This window comes from Gorilla gorilla, chromosome 1 (genome assembly GCF_029281585.2).
Source record: "Gorilla gorilla gorilla isolate KB3781 chromosome 1, NHGRI_mGorGor1-v2.1_pri, whole genome shotgun sequence".
Classification (NCBI taxonomy): domain Eukaryota; kingdom Metazoa; phylum Chordata; class Mammalia; order Primates; family Hominidae; genus Gorilla; species Gorilla gorilla.
Window position 1 is genome coordinate 132830335 of NC_073224.2, and position 24112 is coordinate 132854446.

The following is a 24112-nucleotide window of genomic DNA, read 5'->3' on the forward strand; positions in this document are numbered from 1 at the left end:
AGCACTATAAGGCTATTGTTATAGTCTAGTAATGAAGACAGTAAACTTGGGAAAAAAATTATATATGGTTAAGTATTAAAAATTTTAAAAGAGGGACTTTTATACAAATTGTATAGCTCAGAGTATACCTTTCAATTCGGGTGGCCAGATGTAAGGTGCCACTCTTAAAATTTGTTGCCCCCTGTGTAAAGTTCTAGTCAAAGAAATTTGCTCATAATTTAGCTCAATGTTTATTTATCCAAATTTCATGCTTCTTTCTGTTATTTTGCCATTCTAAATATTTATTGGTGATGCTTATACAACTTCCAAGTGATTTGTTATTAAATAAGTAAAACAAAAGTGAGACATTAAGAGGCATAGTACATAGAGTTTTACCAAAAATCCTAAGTTAATTGTGGTTACCATGATACATCATAAAATCTATTCCTGTCAGCTAAGGAAATAAAAGAAACATGATTTCTTAATATAGTAATTACATAATAAGAGGAAGCATATCAATAAACACGACAAAACTTATTAAGGAGAATATTTAAAATCTGTTGATAGGAGTTCAAAGTAGTGCATCCCCATTTGACGAAAATGTTCATACTCTACAGTCCAACAGATTGTCTTTGGGGTGCATTCCTTGGGAAAAACAAAATAAAACTTGCTCATACACACGAAGAGTTTGGTGCAAGGATATTTCTTGTAGAGTGGCTTGTAATTGCAAAAACTAAAAATAAAAAAAGAAACTTCCTAAATTTCCATTAATGAGTTATGTATTTATGCAATGAAATATATGCATATGCATACATATGTACATATATATAGTATTAACATGAATTAACATGATCATATAGATCAAATGGATAATTTACAAATATAACATTGAATGACAAAGCAAGTTACAGAATAGTTTTTTTTTTTCCAGGATGGTAACATTAAAAAAATTCAAAATCAAAAGTATGTGTTATTTTTGAACACATAATCCATGTATAAAAGCATAAAAGCATGGACTAGAAGGAAATACAGCAATGCAAGATACTGATTTCTTCTTAGGGAAATAGGGACAAAGATTATTTCAACTCTGTCAGTGATATCTTTTTTTTTTAATTCTAACAAAAACAATATAACATTACCACTATTAATCATAAGTCATGGAGGTTTTTTTGGTGTTTTTTCTTTTTTTCTTTTTTTTTTTTGAGACACAGTTTCCCTCTGTCACCCAGGCTGGCGTGCAGTGGCACGATCTCAACTCACTGCAACCACTGCCTCTTGGGTTCAAGTGATTCTCGTACCTCAGCCTCCCAAGTGGCTGGAATTACAGGTGCACACAATTACACCTGGCCAATTTTTGTATTTTTAGTAGAGATGGGGTTTTGCCATGTTGGCCAGGTTGGTCTCAAACTCCTGACCTCAAGTGATCCTCCTGCCTCAGCCTCCCAAAGTGCTGGGATTACAGGCATGAGCCACCACACCCGGCCTATAAGTTGTGGTTGCATGTGTATTTATTATACTGCTTATGTACCTTAAAATATTTTTAATTGAAAAATAAAGCTAAAGGTTAAGGACCTTTAAGAGATTAAGGGCCTCCAGCACAGCCAATACCCCGAAGACCTTGTGTATATCAGAGCAATAATCTTTGATATGAAGGTTATGGTCAAACAAATATATCTCTGTTTAACAGTTCATTCATTCATTTAACAAATGTTTATGGGGCTCTACTATGGGCACTACGAAACACAGTTCCTACCCTTTGGAGCTTGTATTCTGGAGGGGAAAAGAGATATAAATAAATGAGCAAATATATAACCTATGAGATATCAGTTATAGTCTGATAGTCAGAAAGTGGCCTGTAAGGAGTAAAACCATTGTCATCTCTTCTGATTGGTCAGTGTTTGTGCTCTCCCAGTTTGTAAATATTTTTACTATAATCCCCATAAAAAATTCAGAGGATGCATTTCAATAGGGTGGTCAGGTAGGCCCCTTTGAGGTTTTTTAAGTGGAGACCTGAATAAAAGTTAGGAAAAAACTATAGGAAGATATTGAGAATGCAGATCCAAGCAAAGAAGCAGGAATAAACAGTGTTACAAGGAACAGCAAAAGGGTGCAGCTAGAGAGGACTGAGCAAGGTAGGAGCAATGACAGTGGAGGTTAGAGAGGCATGCAGGAGCCAGATTAGATAAGAAATTCCAGACAGTAGTAAGGGTTAGCATATGATGTTGAATGGACACAAAGTTACGAGAAAAAATGAACAAGGAAAGGGTCAGACTGGCTGAGATTTTTTAAATTATACACACACATACATTATTATGTTACGTACGTCTCTATTTTATAATAGCTTATATTATATAGTATATAAATGATGTTGATAGTAGGACAAAAGTAGGAAGCAGGGAGACCAATTAGGAGATACTGCAGGAGTCTAGCCTAGAGACACAGCTGGTTGAGACCTGGCTGTTGGCAGTGAAGAAGGTAAAAAGTGGTTGGATTTCCAATATATCTTGATGATTTTGCTAACAGCACTTGCTAATATATGTTGTGAGGGATATAAAGGAGTTAAGGAGGATTCTTAGATTTTTCATCTTCAGCAGCTAGATGAATATAAGTTGCCATTTACAGATATGGGAAATACTAGACGCAGAATAGATTTAGGAAGAAGAAATCAAGAGTTCTATAATAAACACATTAAGTTTAAACTGCCTACTAGACATCCAAGTAGAGACAGCATGTAGGCAGTTGGCTATATGATAACAGTTGTTATTGATACTGTAAAAAACCAAAAACAAAACAAAAGCATCACACTAACTACTTTTCTCAACACCTCACCCACAAGAATATGATTTTGTTAACTAGCCAACAGTTGCTGATTTATTATTCTGTTTTTTACATGATGAATACAATATGTACTCCGCTCTCTATGATTTCTAACAGCTTATTTCCATTTATATGAACACGTTAATGGAAAACAAAGCAAGAATGGAAACAAACACTGTTGATCAGTTCTCTTGTCCCTGAATGAAGACACTCATCACGTAATATGTATTTTCAACCTTCCATACACTCTGTTTACACAATCCAATTTTCTGAGGTTATTTCAGATGAAAGGCTTTTTAAATAACAAAATCATAGTATTGTAGCTCACAGCCCAAATCAAAAATTTGATTTTTTAAAAAAGGTTTTCACTATGGTCTTATTCCATATGCTGCAAATAAAATTAGGGGAGGAATAGAATAGTTTAAGAGTGGAACGTAGGTGTCAGAGTGGGTTTATATCCTGTTTGCACTACTTACTTAGAATAATTATTTAACCTCAGGCTCCAATTACTCTGGTGAGTAAGGATAAGACAGGACTGAGGATTATAAGAACCAACACAGTCCAAGCTTTCAGTACAGTGCATGACACCATGTAAGTTCTTCATAAATATCAGCTACACGTATTATTTGTAAAAATATAGCACAAAGTTCAATTCAACAAGCATGTAACTACTCCTATATGCATCACACCATGCTCGGCACTATAAAAGCACTGTCTCCCGTGATGGCTAAATAGAACATGATTCTGAGCCAGATAGTAGCCACATTGATGAGTATGCTCCCTAACACCTCATATAAGATTAGTCTTTCTAAACTTTGAAATAAAAACCCATATGGAGTGGCCCAGGCATCAACAACCAACCTCAGATTAGCATATTGGCCACCAACTCATTTTCTCTATGTCATGCACACATCTTCTTCTGTAAGTTATGCAGACCACACACTTTGGGTTCTGTTCTCTCTTGAGAGAGCATGCAGATGGTCCACAATATGAATGACCTCAGTCTACTCTGACCCACAAAGGAATCCAAAAATTTTGAATGTCATTTTCAAAAAGATTGAGGCCCTTTGGTATAACCTTCATATGACCTACAAATCTCAGCTCTCCATATCTGGCAGATAATTTATAGTTTTACACATCCCACATTCATGTCTTCTGGCACCTATGCATACACTAAAATATCTTTCTTTGAAATATAGAATTCTTTTTCTAGAACAGTCTTTTAACTTCTCGGCAGGCTTCATATTCCTTACACTTGTCTAATCTTTTCTACCAGTTTATAATTTTTTCCTTCATACGAATCACTATAGAGGAACCATGACAACATTGCTGAAACACAAGACTAGTTTCCAGGCCACGCTTAGAAATTGTTTGGAAGTGTACTTGATTTCTTCATTTTACAATTTCCAAGAAGGAAAGGGAGCAACAGGAAAGCAACAAAATGTCACATATGACGGTGAAAAATCACTGTGCAGATATGGCCTCATGATAATGTCAGCAGCTGGACTTCTCAATGGACATCAACTCTCTGAAACAAAAGGGCTATTTCTTTGTACTGGAGCAACACTTAGTTCAATTCTTCACTTAATATTTTAGAAGTCAGCTTCAAAGCAGGTCAAAGAGAAACCAATTCTGTTTTTTCCTCAGCTCACATCTTTAATTTTCATGGAATAGTTACTATATGAATCTATCTATTCCTAGCAAGGTGAAAAGAAATTTACAACCTGCCGATCTCAGTAAGTTTTTTCCAATATTATGCTTATGAAACGAATTTCATCATTTACCCCTTTTGTAAGAAAAGAAACTCTGAAATTTTTAAATGGCACACAAAAAACCAGCCTGCCAATTAGACTGGCGAATTAAAACTAGAGCAGATTTCATACCAGCAGTTTAATACAAGGAATTATGTTTTAGGATTCAACTTTTTTCAAAGGGACTGATTCTAAGTGGAAAGGATGCTTTGCCTGAGAGTAAATGACAACTTAGCTAAGTTCTTATAATAGGAACAAAACACAGAAGCAGGCACTCAGATGAATCTTTCCCAGCCCTAAGATTATGTCTCTACCACCAAAATCCAGTGCAGAAACACATAACATTTCCACAAAATGAGGAGTGTGGAAAAGTCTCTGAAATGATATCTGTTCTATGGCAAAAAGATATTCATATTTTGAATGGATTATGCTGACATAAAATGGAGTTTTTGTAAAAGGTCCAAATATTACATATATATAAATAAATATTAATTTTTGGCTTTAGTAAAAAGTTAGAGTCCAAGAGGCAAAAAGCACAAAGGAGTTAAAACTCTTACAGTTAGAAATAAAGAAATTTAAATAGCCAAGAAACATATTAAAAATCAACCCTCTCAATAAATGCATCTTTAAAAAAATGAAATGCCATTTTTACCTTCAAATATGTCCCTATATCAATCTCAAATTTAAAACATTATAACCTTAGGAAAACAGATGGTGGGAATAAGATAATTTTGTCATTACTCTTTTGGTTAAACTCCATATCCTCATTTATTTGCTAAGGCCTTTTAGTGGAAGAAAATGTGAGAATATAATGTGCAGTATTGATGAGGATCTAATGACTAGCATATTTGCATAACATGCTGGTAGAAGTACAAATTGTTAACTATCTTTCTCTATCTTTCTGGTGGACAATTTGACAACACCAATCAAGAACCTTAGAGTGTAAAATCCAAAAAACTGAAGTGCTTAGGAATAGAAGGCTGGCTGAAGAGATATTCATATGGTAGAATACTATACAACAGTTTATCTCAAAAACTTCATCATGTTCAATTTAAAAAAGGACATTATGCAATGTTTGGTACAGTATTTTTCCACTTATTCAAGTTTCAAAAACAATGCTACATATAATTTGTGGATCATAATCAGTATATACTTTCCAATTAGTTGTTAAATAAGAGAAAAGAATATAATGGAAGAAAAAATATCAGAGGCCATAACACATAGAAAGTGTAAGCTCTGTTTTGTGAAGCTTTTGTTTTGGCTGTGTGTGGGGATAAGTGTGTGTTTACTGCGTTCCAACATAAAATCTATTTCTCACTGTGGATCAATTTAAAGCAAATTTTAAAGCCACAGGTATAGTTTACAAGGTGTAATTTACTCATCTTCAGCTTATTGCTTCCAAAGAGATGGCCTGACTTCGCTTAATACCATGTGGTCAAGGCTATCTTCCTTCTTCCTCCAGAAGCACAGACAAAAGAGAGCAATGACCAGAGAGTGGGACCTGCCTAAGTTCCCCGACACCTCTTTCCCCATGACTGACATGGAGTATACATTCAATGGCAGTTCCGTCCCTGGACCACACAGGAATGTAGCCCTAAATTTTTAGCCTCAATTAAATACAATACAATGAGCTCAACACCCTAAAAACATACACAACATTGAAATCATTTTGCCATATCATTCTTTAAACAAATTTACTACTATGTTTTCCATGTTTATTTTTCTCATTATATATCCTTCAGAAATATTACTTTAATAGCTATACATATTCTATTATGTGGCTATACAATATTTTATTTAATTGCCTTCCACTTGGATATCTTGATGATATTTTCATTCTTTTTTCCGTTGGTTATAATGCTGTGTTGAACATATATCAGGATAGCCTTTTTTATCTAAACAGAGTCTTATTTCCTCATATACCAAACCTCCTATATTTAATTAGAAATAGAAAAAAATTCTCATATATAGTCTAGAGAAAGAGAGAGAGATTTCAGTATCTGAGTTCAGAGTAGATTTTGCCTCTACAATTTCTTTTTTGAGAGCAGCATAAGCTGCCCAAGTACAGTAGCTAAATTTTACTAGTTGTCTCTTAATTTACAGAGGAAAACATTAGATTTATGATAAATGTGCTCAAGAAATAGAAAACATTACGGTAATCAAATACAGTCACGTGTCACTTTACGACAGGGATACATTTTGAGAAATGTGTCATTAGGTGATCTTGTTGTTATGTGAACATCATAGAGTGTACTTACACACATCTAGATGGTATACCCTGCTACACATACCTAGGCTATATGGTATAGTCTATTGCTCCTAGGCTACAAGCCTGTATAGCATGTCACTATACTGAATACTATAGGAAACTATAACATGATGTTAAGTATTTGTGAACCTAAATCTATCTAAACATAGAAAAAGTACGCAAAAATACAGCATTTTAATCTCATGAGAACTCTGTAGTATAAATAGTCCCTCATTTACCAAAACATCATTATGTAGTGCATGACTTTAAAATATTCAAATCAATTAATTAGCTAGAACCATGTTATCATTTATTTGCTGCCTTGGAGTATGTTAAATGCTACAAGGAATAAAAAACAATATAATATTTAGTCTTTAGTGAATTCCTACTATGCATTAGCAAGTGTGGTGGCTCTCTCACATATCATCCCACTTAAAGAGTAGTGACCCACTTAAAGAGTCAGAATACAGTAAACATGAAGCGAATGTGTATGTGGGTATATAAATCAATAAGATCTAATGAGGTGCTAAACGGTGGAGTACAGTTGAGTACACAGGCAGTGCTGGCTACTATATATGTCTATCTAGATATAGAGATCTATACATATTAGATAGAGAGATAGAGAGATAGAGAGATAGATAGAGATAGAGAGAGAGAGAGAGATTTAACAAGAGTTTAAAAGTCAAGAGAATGATATGACCTGAAATTAACTTGAGCTAGACATTGAAAGATAGGTGGCATCAGAGTAAGTGGAGAAGAGCACGGACTATGCCAAACAGAAGAAATGTCTTCTGGTTGTCCTCCTAGAGACAAGAGATGACATGAGGGCTTCATGGTGATAACACTAGTCCTCAAAATCAGAGGATCAAGAGACCATCCTAAAGCCCATGTTAAACACAAAACAAAACAAAACAAAAATCAAAGAAAAGCAGAGCAAGCCTTCCAAAATTCTGGAGAATATTCTCATTATAGTTCAAAACAGTCCAGAGAGACTGATGCTTTAGGACAATGCTTCTCACACTTTGCAAGTGATGATCCTCTAGATTAAAAGCAGACAAGGTTATCTCCGGGGGGACTGAAGAAGGTAACTTCAGTATTCCACTGCAAAGCATTCATTATTTTGAGGTTTCATGTTTCACCTTTAAAAATGTTGCATCTCTGCATTCGGTTAAATGTTTCCCCTAATCTTAACGTGAAATTGGAGTTCCAGGTAGATAAGCCATATTTGTTTTACTCAACATAGTCTGGTATCTCTTAAATTAATAACTCTTTATGCATATTTGAAATATATATATACATATATATATTACCTGATATATATATATCAGGTTCTTTATTATTTTGTTCCTCTTCCATCCTGGCTATATCTGCCAGATAGAAGAAGAAGTCTACCATTAACCAGGACACCAGGCAGTCATTAAAACACTGCGCCACCATCTGCTCCACCCAGTTTTTTTTTTTTTTTTTTTTTGAGACAGGGTCTTGCTCTGTTGTCTAGGCTGTTGTGCAGTGGCATGATCTTGGCTCACTGCAGCCTTGACCTCCTGGGCTCAACAGATCCTCCCACCTCAGCCTCCCAAGTAGCTGGGACTACAGGTGCATGTCACCATGTCTGGCTAATTTTTATAGAGATGGGGTTTCTTTCTGTTGCCCAGGCTGGTCTTGAACTCCTAGGCTCAAGAGATCCACCCATTTTAGCCTCTCAAAGTGCTGGCATTACAGGTGTCAGCCACTGTACTTGGCCAACCCAGCCTTATTTTCTCTCCCTTTCTGGCACTGTTTAATATTTTTTCTCCTTTTCTGGCATTTGGCTACCAGCTAGTATTTTCCAAGTGGCCCTTTGACATGTTGCAAAATAATATTTCACCTTTAAATTCTGAGTGCTGGTCTTATTTCTCTATTCTTCTACCCTCTGTATACACACCACTTTGTATTAATTTTGCTCAGGACTCTACTTCTGTTGGCCGCAATGACCATATATTATTCGACATTAGTTATCTCCACCACCACTAGGTTTTGCATGTGCTGAATGCTCTGTTCACTTCACTCTGCAAACAATGGTTTGCAGTAATGTTTGTGAGGCATTAGCTCAACAAAGAACACTTACGCACACTATCTGGGACAATAAATGACATGAGGTGGTTTTAGGTTTTGTTACATTTGCCATAATCTTCATCAGCTCCTTCCTAAGACCTCTCCAACAAGCCATGCATGTTATGCCGAGGCAGTTTCAACTCAAATCCAGTTGTCCCCTTCCAATCAGATTGTCAGCCATAGTCCCCTGGAGATGCTATAGAGTCCTGATGAGAAGTAGTGGACGATAGGCTGTATGCACCCAAATTCAAAAAACAGGTAGAGTAATTTAGACATGATGCAATAGATAGTAAGGAGCTATTGTAGGCTCCTCAAAAAGGAAATACTTGATATAGTGGTATGTGAGAAAGACTGATTTCCTTGGAACTTAATTCATTCCAAACATGAGTTAAACTTTTCTAAGAAATAAGTCTAAATAATGAACTAATAACAATGAAGTGTTAATAATGAAAGAACTGAAGGTTTTTAAAAATTCCATTTTGGCATAATTAAGGGATAAATCAGTTCAAATGAAAGGAGTCACTGTTACTAAAACTTCATTCATTTACTGAATTATGTTTCACGTGAACAGAGTGTATTTTTAAGATTATTTGATTATTATATAAATCAAAGTCATTTCCAGTTTTTGGAAAATTGATAGTAATTCCGTGTCATGGAAAATGTAACTGAGTTTATCAAGTTCATTTCTCAAGGGTCACCTGATAGCCACCAGATGGCAACCTGAGCCAAAGGTAAATCAGAACTTGAAATTATAGATAGCCCTGAGACTATGAGTTACCAGTCACTCATCTCTCAGCGTTCCTTTGAAACCACAAAACACAAAGTCTTTGTACCACTTCTGTAAATTCCATTTGAACATAATGAAATATGCTCTATCCACAATGCTTACAATAATTAAAGTTTTTTTCATAATAGAAGTGTATCTAGAAATAGCACAATATGGAATGATCATTAATAGATCTGTTAAGGTACTTGAATAAATGCCTATCGAGAGCAAAGGCACACATTAGTAAATTTCCTAAGTAAAATCCATTTTCATTTCACATTCTGACATTTTATTTAGAAAAATTATACCTTTTCTTTTACTTATTTCAGTAAACATAATGAGGTTATTGCTAACTATACCTCAGAGTACTTTATTTTCTCCAATTTTTTAGTAATATGAGTCTACTTGTAATTAAAGGCATGCTGCATTAATGATGCTGAACGTCTCCAAGGGAAACATTTAATGTCCACCTCATAATATTATGCCAAAATTACATGCACAGAAGACTTTTTAATAATCTTTGTTTCCTAATTTAGTTTTGATTGGCTCTGAAATCCATAGCAGCACTCAAGGGCTTCCATTTCTACAGTGATCAGCACTTCTGAGCCATAAATTGTATAAACACACATGAGTTCTTCCGTCTGTAGGCTCCTTTTCAAAGCGTCTGTTTAACTTATCCAGAAAATTAGCTGCAGGCTAGAGATAATTGCAGATAATTTTGCCATTTTTAAGCCACTGGGGTGTGCGGGAAGATATGACAGCTAAGTTTGTCTAAACACAAAGAAAAAGTCATAGCTTTGTGTTGTCACTTCAGCTTTACACACAGGTTCAGATCATCCTCTCTGCTCTTTATGCAAATTGAAACAAATTGTAGTCACTAGATGATCTGTGTTTCCTAACAAAGCTCTGCCACCTGAAGCTTTCAATGTGGCTGAAAAGATAGGATCTATTCAAATGTGTTTTCCCAGCCTAAAAAAAGGGTTAACCCCCACCTTCCCTTCAGATTCTTCCCCATTGACAAAAACAGAGATTTTCTTTAGCCATCATCAACTCAAAAGGAATATATCAAATTAAAAAGAAAATATATGGTTTTCAATATATGCAATTTATATATATGTATGTGTATATACATGTATATATGTATGTATATATGTATATATGTATATATATGTATGTATATATATGTGTGTGTATATATATGTGTGTGCATATATATATATTCCTCTTCCTTACCCACTATGATTAATAGAAATGGCAGTGTGCTCCTGAAAAACTAATGTTTATAAATACTGGTACAATTAATATAGAACAATTTTAAAGTACTTCACATTGAAGATTTATTAAGTATGCCATCCAGGTTAATAAGCAGAGATCTATTGTTAAATGGAATCCATATGCTCCTTCTTTTCCTGAAATTTTACCCTATATTAAAATAAATGCAACATTCATGGATAGTCACTGGCATATAATGATGAAGTCAATGAAAAAAGCAGCAACACAGACTCTTAATGCAATGCCAATGAACTTCAACTTTATATTAAAGAAATTGGCCCTGGGAATTATAGGTATTTCTCTTAGCACATGTTCCCTCGATGCTCAGAACAGCTATAGCCACAGCTACTAGGAGTGTCACTAGCTGAACAAGTGATTACTGAAACAATTTTGCAGCAAACATTTACATATAGGGGCTAAGCAGTGGCTGTACTCATGTGGCAGCTCCCCTGATGTAATAGGCCATAATGACTCTGAGGGAGTAGGTATGGATGCAAGCGTCAAGGAGGGGAGAACGCATAAGTCATAACACAAATGACTTTATGAATCCCCATTACACCCTGGGCTAAGGAGTACCTAAACAGGTTTGATATGACAGCATCCTGAGACAGTTTCCCAACCTTCTGTCAGGAATCCTTATGCTAAAGAGTTTTATGGAACATCCAAAACTGCAGAGTGGAAGTGTTGCTATATTAGGCCATTACCATTGACGTGGTATATAATATGCATACAAATAGTCACAAGGTATATATTTAAAGGATAGATTATTAAATTTGTTATGCCTATCATATGCATATTAAGGAATACAAATTAAGCATTGATAGGTAACATTTCACAAATCTTACATTCTCCCTTGGAAAACCATTCTGTCCAATGACAAGTTTACATCCACCAGGGCTTCCAAATATCTGCATCACACTAAGATGCAGCCTTTTAAAGACTGTCCTACGGAGTTTCATGTGAACATACATAGTATACACATTACTGCACTTGAGAAAGCTGAGGGATATCATTTTAATTCTTTTTTCCCATTTGGTCTCTAACATCACTTAGCCAATGGACTGAGAGGAATTGACTTGTTTAAATACCTTAGCCCATGGCCCTTTGAAAGGCAGGCATGGGAAGATCCGTAACATGCCCTTTGCACTCATGATGGGAGGAAGACGCATGCTGAAGACACCAAGTAAACCCTTCAACATGACAGACAGGAGCAGTGCTGAGCAAGCATTCTCTGGCCAGAGACTGAGATCAGGGAAGCTGCACCCACAAATCACACCTTGAAAACATCACACAGGGCCTATGAGAGGGAAAACAGCACCCTGAGAAAGGAAATTTGCTATTTTACTTAGATCTGTAAATTATTAAACAATTCCAGAAGGGACATGTTGTTACAAGTGTCATGTAAACCAATATACAGAGCTAGAGTGTTCTTAACAATATGCAGACTTGGCCTGGAACTCATCCTCTGCTATAAGGAGTAGACGACTATACAACCTATCACCCAAACAGCAATTTCAACCCAGATTTGTAATGAGCTCTTATAGTTGACCTTTTATGAGAAATTATTAAAGACCTCACATAAAGCCACCACAAATGTCTCTGCTCCTTTACAGATTTATTATGATTTTGCTAATGTGTTTGAATAAACTCCTTCTCTGGAAGTCTCTGCTTTCCAAAATGCAACTTCTTTGCAAAGCACATACCTGTTCCCATAGAGACGGGTCCTCTCTTTGAAATATTTAGTCTTTCAGGGCACTTTAGTAACAGTGACACCTAATAGCCAAGCGCTTTTTCTCACTCTCCACAAAATCAGGTTTAGACTATAATTCAAACCAGTCCCCAAAGGCACTTCTGAAAAATGGCAAGCCCTTAGCTTTAAGGTGAAAACACTCTTTATTGCTCAAAATTGTTTCCTGTTACAAAACCTTTTTTATGGTGCTAGGTCTAAGATGATCTTATGCTAATTTAACTCACTGGGGACTGTGAACAGATGCTACTTTGATTAATAGTTTCACTATCCTGAAAATGCCAGGCCAGGTTCAAGATAATATAGTCAGGTAAGATTATTATTAAAATCTGCCATACAATTATATCTGTTATGTGGAGAAAAACAGGATCGCAGTTCTTCTATCAAATAAAAACCACCTATAATAAAAAAAAAACAAACCAAATGAACTCACCATCTGAACTCTTTAGCACATTAATGTATACTATTTTAATCACCAGCCTCTTTACTAATACTTATAGAAATATTGTCAGCCATGTCTTTCTTAAAAATTCAATGTGTTACTCCAATATTACCTTTTCCACATGGTATTTAACTTTCTGTGCAGAAAAAAAAGGACTTATATAAGCCTTCAGAACAATGAATTCTGTAACTTTGCTCATCAAAAAAAAGTATCTGAATTTGTATATGCCGAGTCCTTGCTTTTCAGCAAATAAGTTTTCTATATTCCAAAAGTCATCTTTAAAATATACATAGAAAACTATGACCTTGACAATAAGGGGAGTTGGCAAATAAGATTTTTCTGGAAAAACTTCTCACAAGGCTTTAGTTCCTCTCTCCTCTACTTTTTCTCTTGCTGATCTCCTAACCAAGGACTCCCAAATCATAGCAGCTTCCTGATGAAGATAATTATGAGATCTAGTCTCTCCTTGAACTACAGAATTTAGGACTGGCTTTATACACACATGTGAAGAAACATTTGTGTTTTTAAAGTTGGTTTGCCAATGCATTTTATCCTTAACATGACAGATATGACCTAATCATATTTCCAACCTCCAATCTAAAATTTAACCTTCAATCGAACTTTTTCTTTTATAATATATGCTATAGTGTACCTGCCTCAGTGAAACTATTGGTTTTCAGGGAAGCGGAAAGTAAGTTCCTTCCAGGGCATCAATCGCCCTGCGCAAATTGTAACTCCAGGCAGTGTAAGCCTCCACTGAGAAAGAAACTAGCCTGTTAACACAAATCTGCCACCTGCAGATTCAACTTATTGCATGAATTGTCTTCACACTCACCACATCTGTATGCATATGCGATTAGACCCTATTTATATGAAATATTTTATGCAAAAGGGTTACCTCACCATTGCACAGAACGTCTCAGGAGGGTCTCCACAGGTAATATCCGGAGGATCGAGTTTCACTTTCAGATATTTTGTCATGTCCGTGGATTCCGGCTGGCAGGCCATGTAATCCCAAACTTTCCCTTCTTCCGTGTAAATCTGAGTCTTACACAGATCATAATGTCCCCAAACCAAAGGGTAGGGCTGCATCACTGAGGACACCGTAACCCAAAGGGCATGAATCGACAGGAATCTTGACAAATACATCTCTAAATTCTTTGTAATCTTCTTGGAAACTAAAGCAGAGCTTGCTTTATGATCTGCGATCTTTGTCTAGTTTACATATATATACACATATGTATGTATGCGTATGGGTAGGTAGGTCTGTGTATTTTTTTTTTTAAATGAAGATGGGACCTCAAAGCAGATCCCAAAACCATATATGAAGAGTTAAGATATTGTGCGTATTCAGGTATGTTGAGGACTTTGGTGGAAGCCTAACATACTTGTGTGTTAGGCGTTAACAACTTGCAGCTTTTTCTTTGTCTTAGAACATATCTATTAGACTCAGGTCTAGTTTGGTTTTTGTAAAAGATGTCCAATTGCAGATAATAATTTAGCAAAGTGATGGCTCTCCCGTTGTACATCCGATAACCCTGAGTGATCCTCAATGTTCACAGCTCACAAGGGATGCTCAGGCAGGCTGAGATATCAGTATCTGAAGCAAAAGGATGAGTGTCTATAGCCCGGTGTCTGTTTCCCATCAATCATTCTTTTCTTCTGGCACCAACACCCTTTTAGAAACAATAAGAGTAAGAGTTATTGTCCCAGAATCAATGTATTACGAAATGTACAGTATGTTGACATTTTGGAGGTCTGATGCAATATAAAGCAAATTGGTGTAATACAGATAACCTTTACTCAGCTGCTTTGCTAGAATGAGCAAACCATGGAAATCATTCACATTGGGGAGAATTTCAATATGAAGGATTTAACTCTTCCATAACAAAGACAGACACGTGTGCGTGAGTTACAGGTTTTCACTTCAAAAATTATATTTCCATCTTGACAAAACTGAGAGCAAGCAGCTAGATTTGAACATTTCTCATACATTGCAGTGCTAGAAAATCTTCCAAGAGAACAATGGGGTAAATGAGCGCTTTTATAATGATGACAAAGAAATGACAACTACTTATATCCCTTTTGTCTCTTGGCAAAGAGACCCTAAAAATCTCCAAATTCCTTGTACTTTTCTTAGCTTTTGTTTGCTGGAGTGAAAATCAGCATTGTTGGCATGAGCCTGTCCCTGTGGATTTGCTCATTACATTGGAAGAATTTAGCATCTTTTGTTTAGTTGCATTTAGTAATAAAGATAAGTTGGCTCTCTGAAAAAAAAATCAAAAATAAAACCAAAGGAGCAAAATTTCCTTTCATAAGAATTTTCTATATTTTTACATCTTTTTATAGCCATTACATCTGCATTTGCCGTTACTTTTTGTAACAGAAGAGAATTTGTCCCAAAGGCGAATATTATAAGCTGCTTTAAAACTAAAAGCTCTGTAGTAAAATGCACAATTTAAAATGCACATATAAAAATAGCCGAGGGTGAGTTAACAGGCCATGAAGCAGAATAATATGGCACTAATTCTAAGAGAAAATAAAAATTACTGTGTAAAAGTACTTTTGATTAACTGATAATGCATCCTACATAACTATGGCTACAAGTCATTGGTGAGTTTAACTGGCCACTTTTCTGTTTAGAGATCACTATCCAAATCTAAACAAATGCTAACATTTGGAAACCAGGTATTAAAAAGTATAATTTCTTAATTAGATTACTTATATTTATAGTCTAAAAGTTAACTGATTTTTAAGCAACGCAAAAAGGACAAAAAAGCCTACAATTTTAGAAAATTCTATCACAGACCCTTCAATTCACATTAAACAGTTGAAATATGGAAGTTCGCTATCTTCAAACAATCTTATAAAGGGAATTCATTATATTTAAATAATGTACCATCTTAAAATGAACTAAGCCACAGAAACTATGAAATGCCAACAGATGGTTGAATTGTGTTTCCATAGCAAAGTAATTTATAATAATTGCTTTATGGATGCAAGTGCAATTTTCATTATATTCAATTCATAAAATGTTATCATACAGCTGCAATTTGTGATATTTTCTAATAGAAAAAGTGTTGAATATTTGAGTTCCTATGAAGCAATAATTAGTAGTTTGTCTAAATATGTATAAACTACAGATTTGAATCAGCCTCTTCCTTGTAACCTAAAAACTATACTGGGTAAAGCACATTTTGAAATCTTAAGCTAAAAAGAAAAAAATCAGAGAAGCATGTGTTGTGGCTACTATAGCCTTCTGCTTTTTTTCAGATTCATTAGTAATTTTAAGTTGATATTTTCAGACACATCCAACAATTTGACAATTAATAATCTGAGGTGTTAAAATGATACAAATTTACATTTTTGAGATGAATTTTTCAACTGTGTTTACTAGTTTTTATAAGAGGAAACAAATACTTTCCAAAGGGCCCGGGGATGGAGGCATTATAACTGAAGCAGTGTAAAATCTATTAGGTCAGAAATTATTAACTTTAATTCTTAGTTTCAAATACACAGTAATTTATTTATCAAGAATGATATAATCTTGAAGACCCGGAATTGACTGTTTTGAGTTTGAATGGAGTGAGCATTGTGTGTTTATTTTTAATATTAGTTTGAAAATACCACTTTAAATATATCTGAGTGCTTCCTGAGATTAGTCTTCACTTTCTTTTTTAACCAACAAATGATATTCTCCTCATCCATTTATTCTCGGTTACTCTGTCCTCAACCACATTTTGCATTACTGCAACCACAAAATAAAGGGTGACCATACATTTGTACAGGAAAAATTTGAACACTAAGGAAATATATGTGAACCCTTTGCTATCTCCTGACACAACAGCAATCCCAATATAACGAATTCTCATTAAAGTATACCAGGATTATAATGATGGTCATTACACAGAATTATGGACTACACCATTGATCGAATTTACAGAACTGACAAGGAAAAATGCAGAAGAGTGCAAGATATTTGAATATTAGGCAGTTGCAGGACTGTGCAACAGACATTCTTGACAAGAGGCAGCCAATTATAGCTTAAATTTCTGGCACATAACCAGTTGTGATTAATAGTTTTCCATTACATTACAGACATATTATTAATGTATTAAAAATGTCAAGCTTTGGCAAGCACTAATATGGCATGGCTCAGTTAGTCTGCAGAGTTTACATTTAATGAGCTCCCATTGACACAGAAAAAGATATTGACCACGGCGTATTACAGATCAGGAGCAGAGGGACACTAAGCTGTTATTTAACATAATTATTTGATTTCATTCTAATTTTCATATTTGTACTATCATTATGTATCCTGCATTTCAGGGTCTTCTTACTTTTCAGTGTCACATATACTTCAAAGGAAATCCTCTTAACTTCAAATTAGTAAGAAATTAAATCCATGAACCTCCATGACACACAATGGAAAAGCAGCCTCTGAAAATCAGGAATTTGTTATTAAAGTATAATTATGGAGTTTTCAAAGAAAATACAATGATGTAAAAATAGAATATTATTTACAACTGAACCTCCACTATTTAATGGCACTGTGTCTATCTGCTGTGCTTTCAAACAGGTTAAAATTATCAATAGCTTCTTAAAAGCTAGGTCATCACAGCAAACAGCTAGGGAAACCAATTATGAGAAGGACAGTGAATAACGTATTTGGGGACTTAATATACTAAACCTATCCCTTCTGGCCCATAACTGAACTAATTGTGAAGTGACGTGGCCTTTAAATTTGTCTCAGGTGTCCGTATCACCTAAATAAGAACAGATTCATAAGAGCTCTGGGCAGCTCCAGTTCTACCTCTTCACTTTGCAGACCTTGGGAACTCACTGTAATCAAAAATGCTACCACCTCTACTTGGGAACTAAAGTACTGTGAAGTCTTCTTTGATAAAAATACCCATTAATAGGTTGTGAGTACCCCGTAGACCTCCGGTGTATAAATTTGCAGAACCAATAATAAAAGGTAAAATTACGTCATGGCCCTCAAGTTGATAGATATTATTGATCAGGACTAAAATGGGCTATAAAATGCCTTTGCACACACAAAACATGTATTTGTCCAGGATTCTGCAGCTAATTCCCTTCCACCTTGGATTAATTTTGCAGAAGCCATTTTCACAGGCCCTTTCTTTCACCAGAAAAAAAAAGCCTCCCAAAATATTACATGGAAGTAATAATGATTAATATTATAGGCAATTATATTCCAAAAGCAATTGCCAGTTTCATCAACTGAGAGGAAGACAGTATCAGTAATTCTCCTAATCTAGCTGGTTTTCAGCATTCATTTTATTATATAATCTCACTAGCAGGTGGGAATGGTGGTAGTAAGCTATTTTTTTTCATAAATATTCAGCTTTTCAGGGGTACCTGAAATACATAACTATTGACTCATTCCTCATTCACATTAAGAATTTTATAAATATGCATGTTTCTGAATGGGAAGAAACAAAAGGAAAATTATATAGATCATTGAGTGAAAATATAAAAAGATAAAGATACACAAAATTATAACCTATCAAAATTAGCAGCTTCCAGCAGTCATAATGAAATTTATTACATAAGATATTTTAACATGAATTCAATGCTCTTTGCAGCTATTTGTTCTGAAGAAAGCATTTTCTAGTCATCTTAATGGAAAACATATGCTTCTATCCTTTTGTTAACTGTCTCTCAAAATATAAGGAATTTAACATGTACTGCAACATCATTGGCATAGCTTACTCACACTTGATTGGGTATTATGAGCAACTGTCTATCATGAGATTCTTAATAAACCCAAATAACACACCTTGGTATTTGAAAGATCTCTATTTTCATTGAGAGAAGACTGATTCAAGAAATTAGATAGCACATGTTTTGCAGGATGATTGAGGATGGGATAATACCCAAAACTATTTCAGAATCAGTTAAGCCTAGAAGAAATCTGGAGTTTAATTACCACATGAAAAACAAATATTTAATTCTCATGCAGGGAAGTTCAGAGATCTAAGGTCTCAAACGCATATATGAGAAAATCTACACCTACCTGAAGTTTTGAAACAGAACTTTGGATTCTGCAAATAAAATTATTTTTTAAAGTATGCTAAATCTCATACTAACCTAAGACTTTACTAATATAATCTCTTATACAATATAGTTCACACACATATATTTCCATGTTAACATATAATTGGTTTTCAAAGTTGAATCCAATTTTCTTTTTTCCAAGTGACTTGATGCCTTTGTAACTAAAACTCTCCAAATTTTTATGACACTTAGAAATCCTATCAAATGAATGTGTAATGGTTTAACTTTTTAAACAAATTACCTGAATATTTTTCAGAATAATAATGGAAGCAAAGATAGGTATTTGCACCACTTGCAAATATACAAAAGGAAACTGCAAAATACATTTGCCTCCTCCTAAAAAGGCTAACCTGAATCATTTTAACACATATACCCATTGAAAACTGACAAAACAAAAATATTAACAGGAAACCAGCTTTATGTTCAAATAAACTGTTTCCATGCAAAAGTTTTAAGATTATCCGTCTTAAAATCCACAGTAGGAAATACCACCAAATTAGTAGTCCAGTACATAGAATCCTGAATGCCTTCATGGTGGTCTTCAGTGGGTGAAATATATCTCATTTCACGGCATCCAGAAAAGAAAATATATCCCTGGAACAACATTACATGTGAAATACTTGATGCACATTTTTCCTTGCATGTTGATCCACATGCAGAGATCCAAATTTTATCTTAATGAAAAATCGAAAGTTGCTTATTTTCAAAAAGAATCTTGGACAGTTACTGAGCTGCTTTTCCTTTGCCAAAGAGAAAGGGAGGCGGGTAAGGCATTCAAAGTGACACAGTTCAAAATACGTAATGAAATGTGGAATTGCTAATTCCCTCACTAGAGATCCTCCTCAAGGGACAAACAAAACAGAAAAGCCTCCCCTGAAAAAAAAAATTATTTTTTGGAAAACTTTCCAACAAGCTTAACTACTAAGCATATCTGAATAAGTGATTTTAATGGAAGATCTTCCTGGGTTTTTTTTTTCATTTCTGTAAGATAAAACAACTTTTAGTATTTTCAGTCATAAAACAGGGCCTTATTTCTAGAGCAATTCTACTGCCAGATTCACCATATGTTTGGTGGAGTTCTGAATCTTACTCAGAATTTTCCATTCCAAAGACTGACAATTTGTTATGAGGAGTGGCTCCATTATTCCCTGTATAAAGAGAAGAATGGGTGAGAGAGGAGGACCGTCTACTCACTGGAAATCTGTACCTGATGCAACTATAGGAGCTCAACCTGCGACTTTTCCAAGTAAAGTTGCTTTAAAATCCCCGCTAGGAATTTTCTTCCCTTGCCCTGTAAGATGACAGCCTACTCTTAAGTGGATTTCTGAAGGAAAAAAAAAAAAAAAAGTCCCCGGGTGAGGGTACTAAAATTAACAGCAGAGGGCGCAGTTTCTTTTTATATCTAAGTTTTTCCTTGTATGAATCACTTAATTGGTTATTTTAGGCCCAATAATATTCAGTATTATTTGTATTATATATAGATATCCACAGATCCATACAGGAGAGCAATTCAATGTCCCTAGCCGAATCCATCAACCGATTAATATGATGCCAGTAAAGAATATGAGAGAATATTCCAAACAGCATCCCTACACCAAGTCTCCCTCTTTCAATTTCCCTTTCTCGCCAGCTGCACAACATGGGATAGTAATGTTTTAATCTAGCACCAATAAAGGCGATTAAAAGAAGGGACTTCAAAAGCTCTCGATGTGGCCACCAGATCCCCAAGGCCGGCAATAGGGCAAGTGTTTGTTTGGTTTTTTTTTTTTGTTTTTTTGTTTGCTTTTCCCCAAACAAATATAATTGGCGAAAGAAAGAAAAAATAACGACAAGCCGCCTGAGCGATGTGTGTGGCCAGGTGTGCGTGAGAGAGGGACAGCGCGGGGCCCCTGTCAGTCGGCGGATGGAGGCTCAGACCCCGCGCCTGGGCTCGGGACACAGCAGGAGGACGCATCACCGGCCCGGGGCGCACCCCCGGGAAGACTTATGTGTGGGTGTGAGCGTGTGCCGGTGTGTGTGCGCGTAGGGCTCCGCGCACTGCCTCCTCGGGGCGCTTTACAAAGTTCCTCGCCCACCCGGAGCCTTCCCTCCCGCCTGTGCATCGCAGCGGGTGGGGGGGGGGGGACGGCGGGGGGTGGGGAAACCCGGGGGAGAGGGGCACGGGCGAGAGGCGCGGGTCGCAGTAGGAGAGGCGAGCCGCAGGCACTTACCGTGTGGCTCGTTTGCCCTTGCGCCGGGCGGGAGCCGAGCCGACGGCGCGGGGCGGCGGCCCTGCGCAGCCAGCCTGGTCCGCCTCGGGCGGCGGCCGCAGCAGCGGAGCCCGCGGGCGGCGTACGGGCGGAGGGCGGCAGCTCCCGCGGAGCCTCCTCCCCGGGCGGGAGCGGGCGGAGCGGGAGGGGTGGGCGTGAGGACCCGAGCCGCCGCCACCGCCGCAGCCCGGGGATCCCTATCGCGCCCGGCAGCCGGCGGGAGAGGACCCCGAGGACCGAGAACCGAGCGCCGGCCCGCCACTCCCCGCCGCTTAATTACCTTCGCCTCCGCCCCCGGGGGGAGCCTCCTGCAAGTCGCCCCCTCTCGGAGCCGGCACCCAGAGGGGGAATTCCTTCCCGTTGACGTCCTCTTCCGAAATGCAAAAGATCAGTGACTTTGACAGGTAGATGAGGGGGAGGGAGTAAGGGTGGGCGGAGAGGAAGAGAGGATGAGAAAGGTGCCTCTCCCTCCAAAAATATAGTGATATTAATAATGAGATCTCAGCCTTCGGAGGTCGTGCCAGCCCAGTCCCCTGCTCGCCGGCTCTCCTCCGCGCCTCCTCGCTCCGCTGCCTCTGACACTTCTCGCCTTAAACTTTTACTGAGGGATATTTTTTCTTTTTTCTATTTCTATTTCTTTTTTTTTTCCTCTTTTTTTTTTTTTTTTCCAAGCCGCAGGACGATTTTCTGCTTCCCGGGGATCAGAACCAGCGGCCAGGCGGTTCTATGCCGCTTGGCACCGCTTTCATTTTATTTCAGATGAAGACGTTGAGCTTAGTCAGAAGGGGCATAAATCAGGACAATTAGCATTGGCGCCAAGAAGATCCTCTAATACCAATTTCGCCCAGGTTTCCTTCGCGCATTCCTCCACTCAAGTCAGAAATGTCACTGCACATAGCACTGATGGCAGTGAGACGCGACGCACCCAAAGTCCGTTTGATGAAATATACATGGCCCACGACGCTTCTGGATTGCGGCTCCCGGACTCCCCGCCCCCGCCAGCGGCTCCCGGCCGGGACCCCGCTCCGAGCGGGCAGCGAGCTCCTGGCAAACTTAGGGGCCAGTGCCAATTAAAGAGTGAGCGCGAGAGCCGGAAAGAGGAGCGGCAAAGAAGCAAGCCCGGGGAAGCCGCAGCCCTCGGAGGGGTGGCATGTACGTTTCACTTAAAAAGCAGATCTTCTTCTGCAACTGCCAGCAAGTGAAAGGATAGCAAACCTTATACTACCTCGAGACCTGTGCGCTCCGAGCGGTCCTAACTCCGTCCCGCTCGCTGTTGCTGTTGCTGGTGCTGCTCTGGCCGCAGCTGCTACCGCTCCACGACCTCGGGGCGCTGAGGCAACAGGGCACCCTCCCCCTACTCCCCATCCCCCCGGCTCCTCCACAGAAGCGCCGTTTCCAGTAACTCCTCGTGTACCTCCCACTTCTGCCGCCGTCCATCCCACCCCTCTCTCTTCTGTCCCCTCCCCAAACCGTTCCCAAGCACACCCTTCGCCGCTGGAAGTGATCACAATGTTGTTTTTCAACAAGCACTTCCTTTCCCGGAGGCCCCTACAGCCCTAGACTGGAACCTCCTCCTTTAGAAATTCATTCCCCTTTAAAAAGTTGAAGTTCAAGGGAGAGCTGCGCATTTCAGGCTTCCTTGCCTTTTCTAAGAGAAAGACAAATGCTCCGATGCTCCAGGCTTCATTCCCCACCAAGGCGGGCTCAGACTCACCTGGGATCACTCTTAGCTACACAGTAACGTCAAACAGAAATAAATCCGAATTTAGATAAGATAGGGAGACTTCCATTAGAAAGAAAGACTATTGCAACAGGGAAAACGCTCTGATCTCAGAAATCTGCAAACCTCTCAAAACCAAACAGAAATCGGCCTTTTTTTTCTATATATATAAGGGGGAGCAAGCAATAGGTAAAGCCAAGTGGATGGGGGAAACAACTCACTTCAAGACCCTCATGGTTGAACAAGAAATGTGTCTCTGTGGTCCGAGAATTTGGAAGATAAGCTAACAACGGTGAATGTTTCACATTTTAGTTCTTGCTCAGATTTGGGGGGCAAGCTAAATTCCAGGGACCTGCTGGAGAGAAGCCTGACTCATGTTTGGTCAAGGCAAAGTTGGGGGGGGGAAGAAATGGGCAATTGTGAACACTTAGTCACTATGTGTCCCACAATTAAGGCAGGAGGCTGAGTAATTGGGTCATTTTTCTGTGATGACTGGGGGTGGTGTGGTAAAAGGATGGATGGGGGAGAAGTTTGTTGAGTTGGGCCTATAACCAGGCCCTCCTTGGCCCTGGGCAGCCAGGAAGTGGGCAGGGATTTCAGGCACCCCCAGCCTTCCCTCTAACACCTAAGAGGCCACAATAAGTCGCCTTCGGAATCTCTGAGTGCAGGAATCTGGGATTCATGTGCTTTCCTCTTTCCCACCTTTGTCCTGTAGTGCTGACATTGCAAAAAGGAGTTACCTGCAGGGCTGAAACTCCTACCAAGGGTTCTTAGACAGTGGCCAAGTCTGGCTCTTCCCCCTGTCTCTAGCCATGCTCCTCCAGGTTTAAAACATACTGACTATATGGAGATGTTACTCACCACCTAATCCTCCTTCACAGGCCCTTAGATCCCAGTTCTTTCTATGGGAGCCCTTTGCAATAGGATATAAGAAACAATACCAAGA

At 37.8% G+C, this 24112-nt stretch overlaps 1 protein-coding gene across 16 annotated transcripts in view; it reads right to left on the reverse strand.

Moving 5' to 3' along the window:
* NTNG1 (netrin G1) overlaps positions 1–22936 on the reverse strand; it is a 342410-nt gene extending 319474 nt beyond the window's left edge. For 6 of the 16 annotated variants that reach the window (XM_019038838.4, XM_031003229.3, XM_031003220.3 and 3 more), the window contains exons 1-2: positions 21727–22256; positions 14020–14792 (exon numbers count right to left, since the gene is read on the reverse strand). In XM_019038838.4, coding sequence (XP_018894383.1) covers positions 14020–14265 — 246 coding nt within the window. In that variant the 5' untranslated portion in view covers positions 14266–14792; positions 21727–22256. Of the gene's footprint in view, positions 1–14019; positions 14793–21407; positions 22257–22671 lie in introns of those variants that run through there. The other 10 variants (XM_031003241.3, XM_063696456.1, XM_031003222.3 and 7 more) reach the window with 4 other exon arrangements.
* Positions 22937–24112: the final 1176 nt, after the last annotated feature.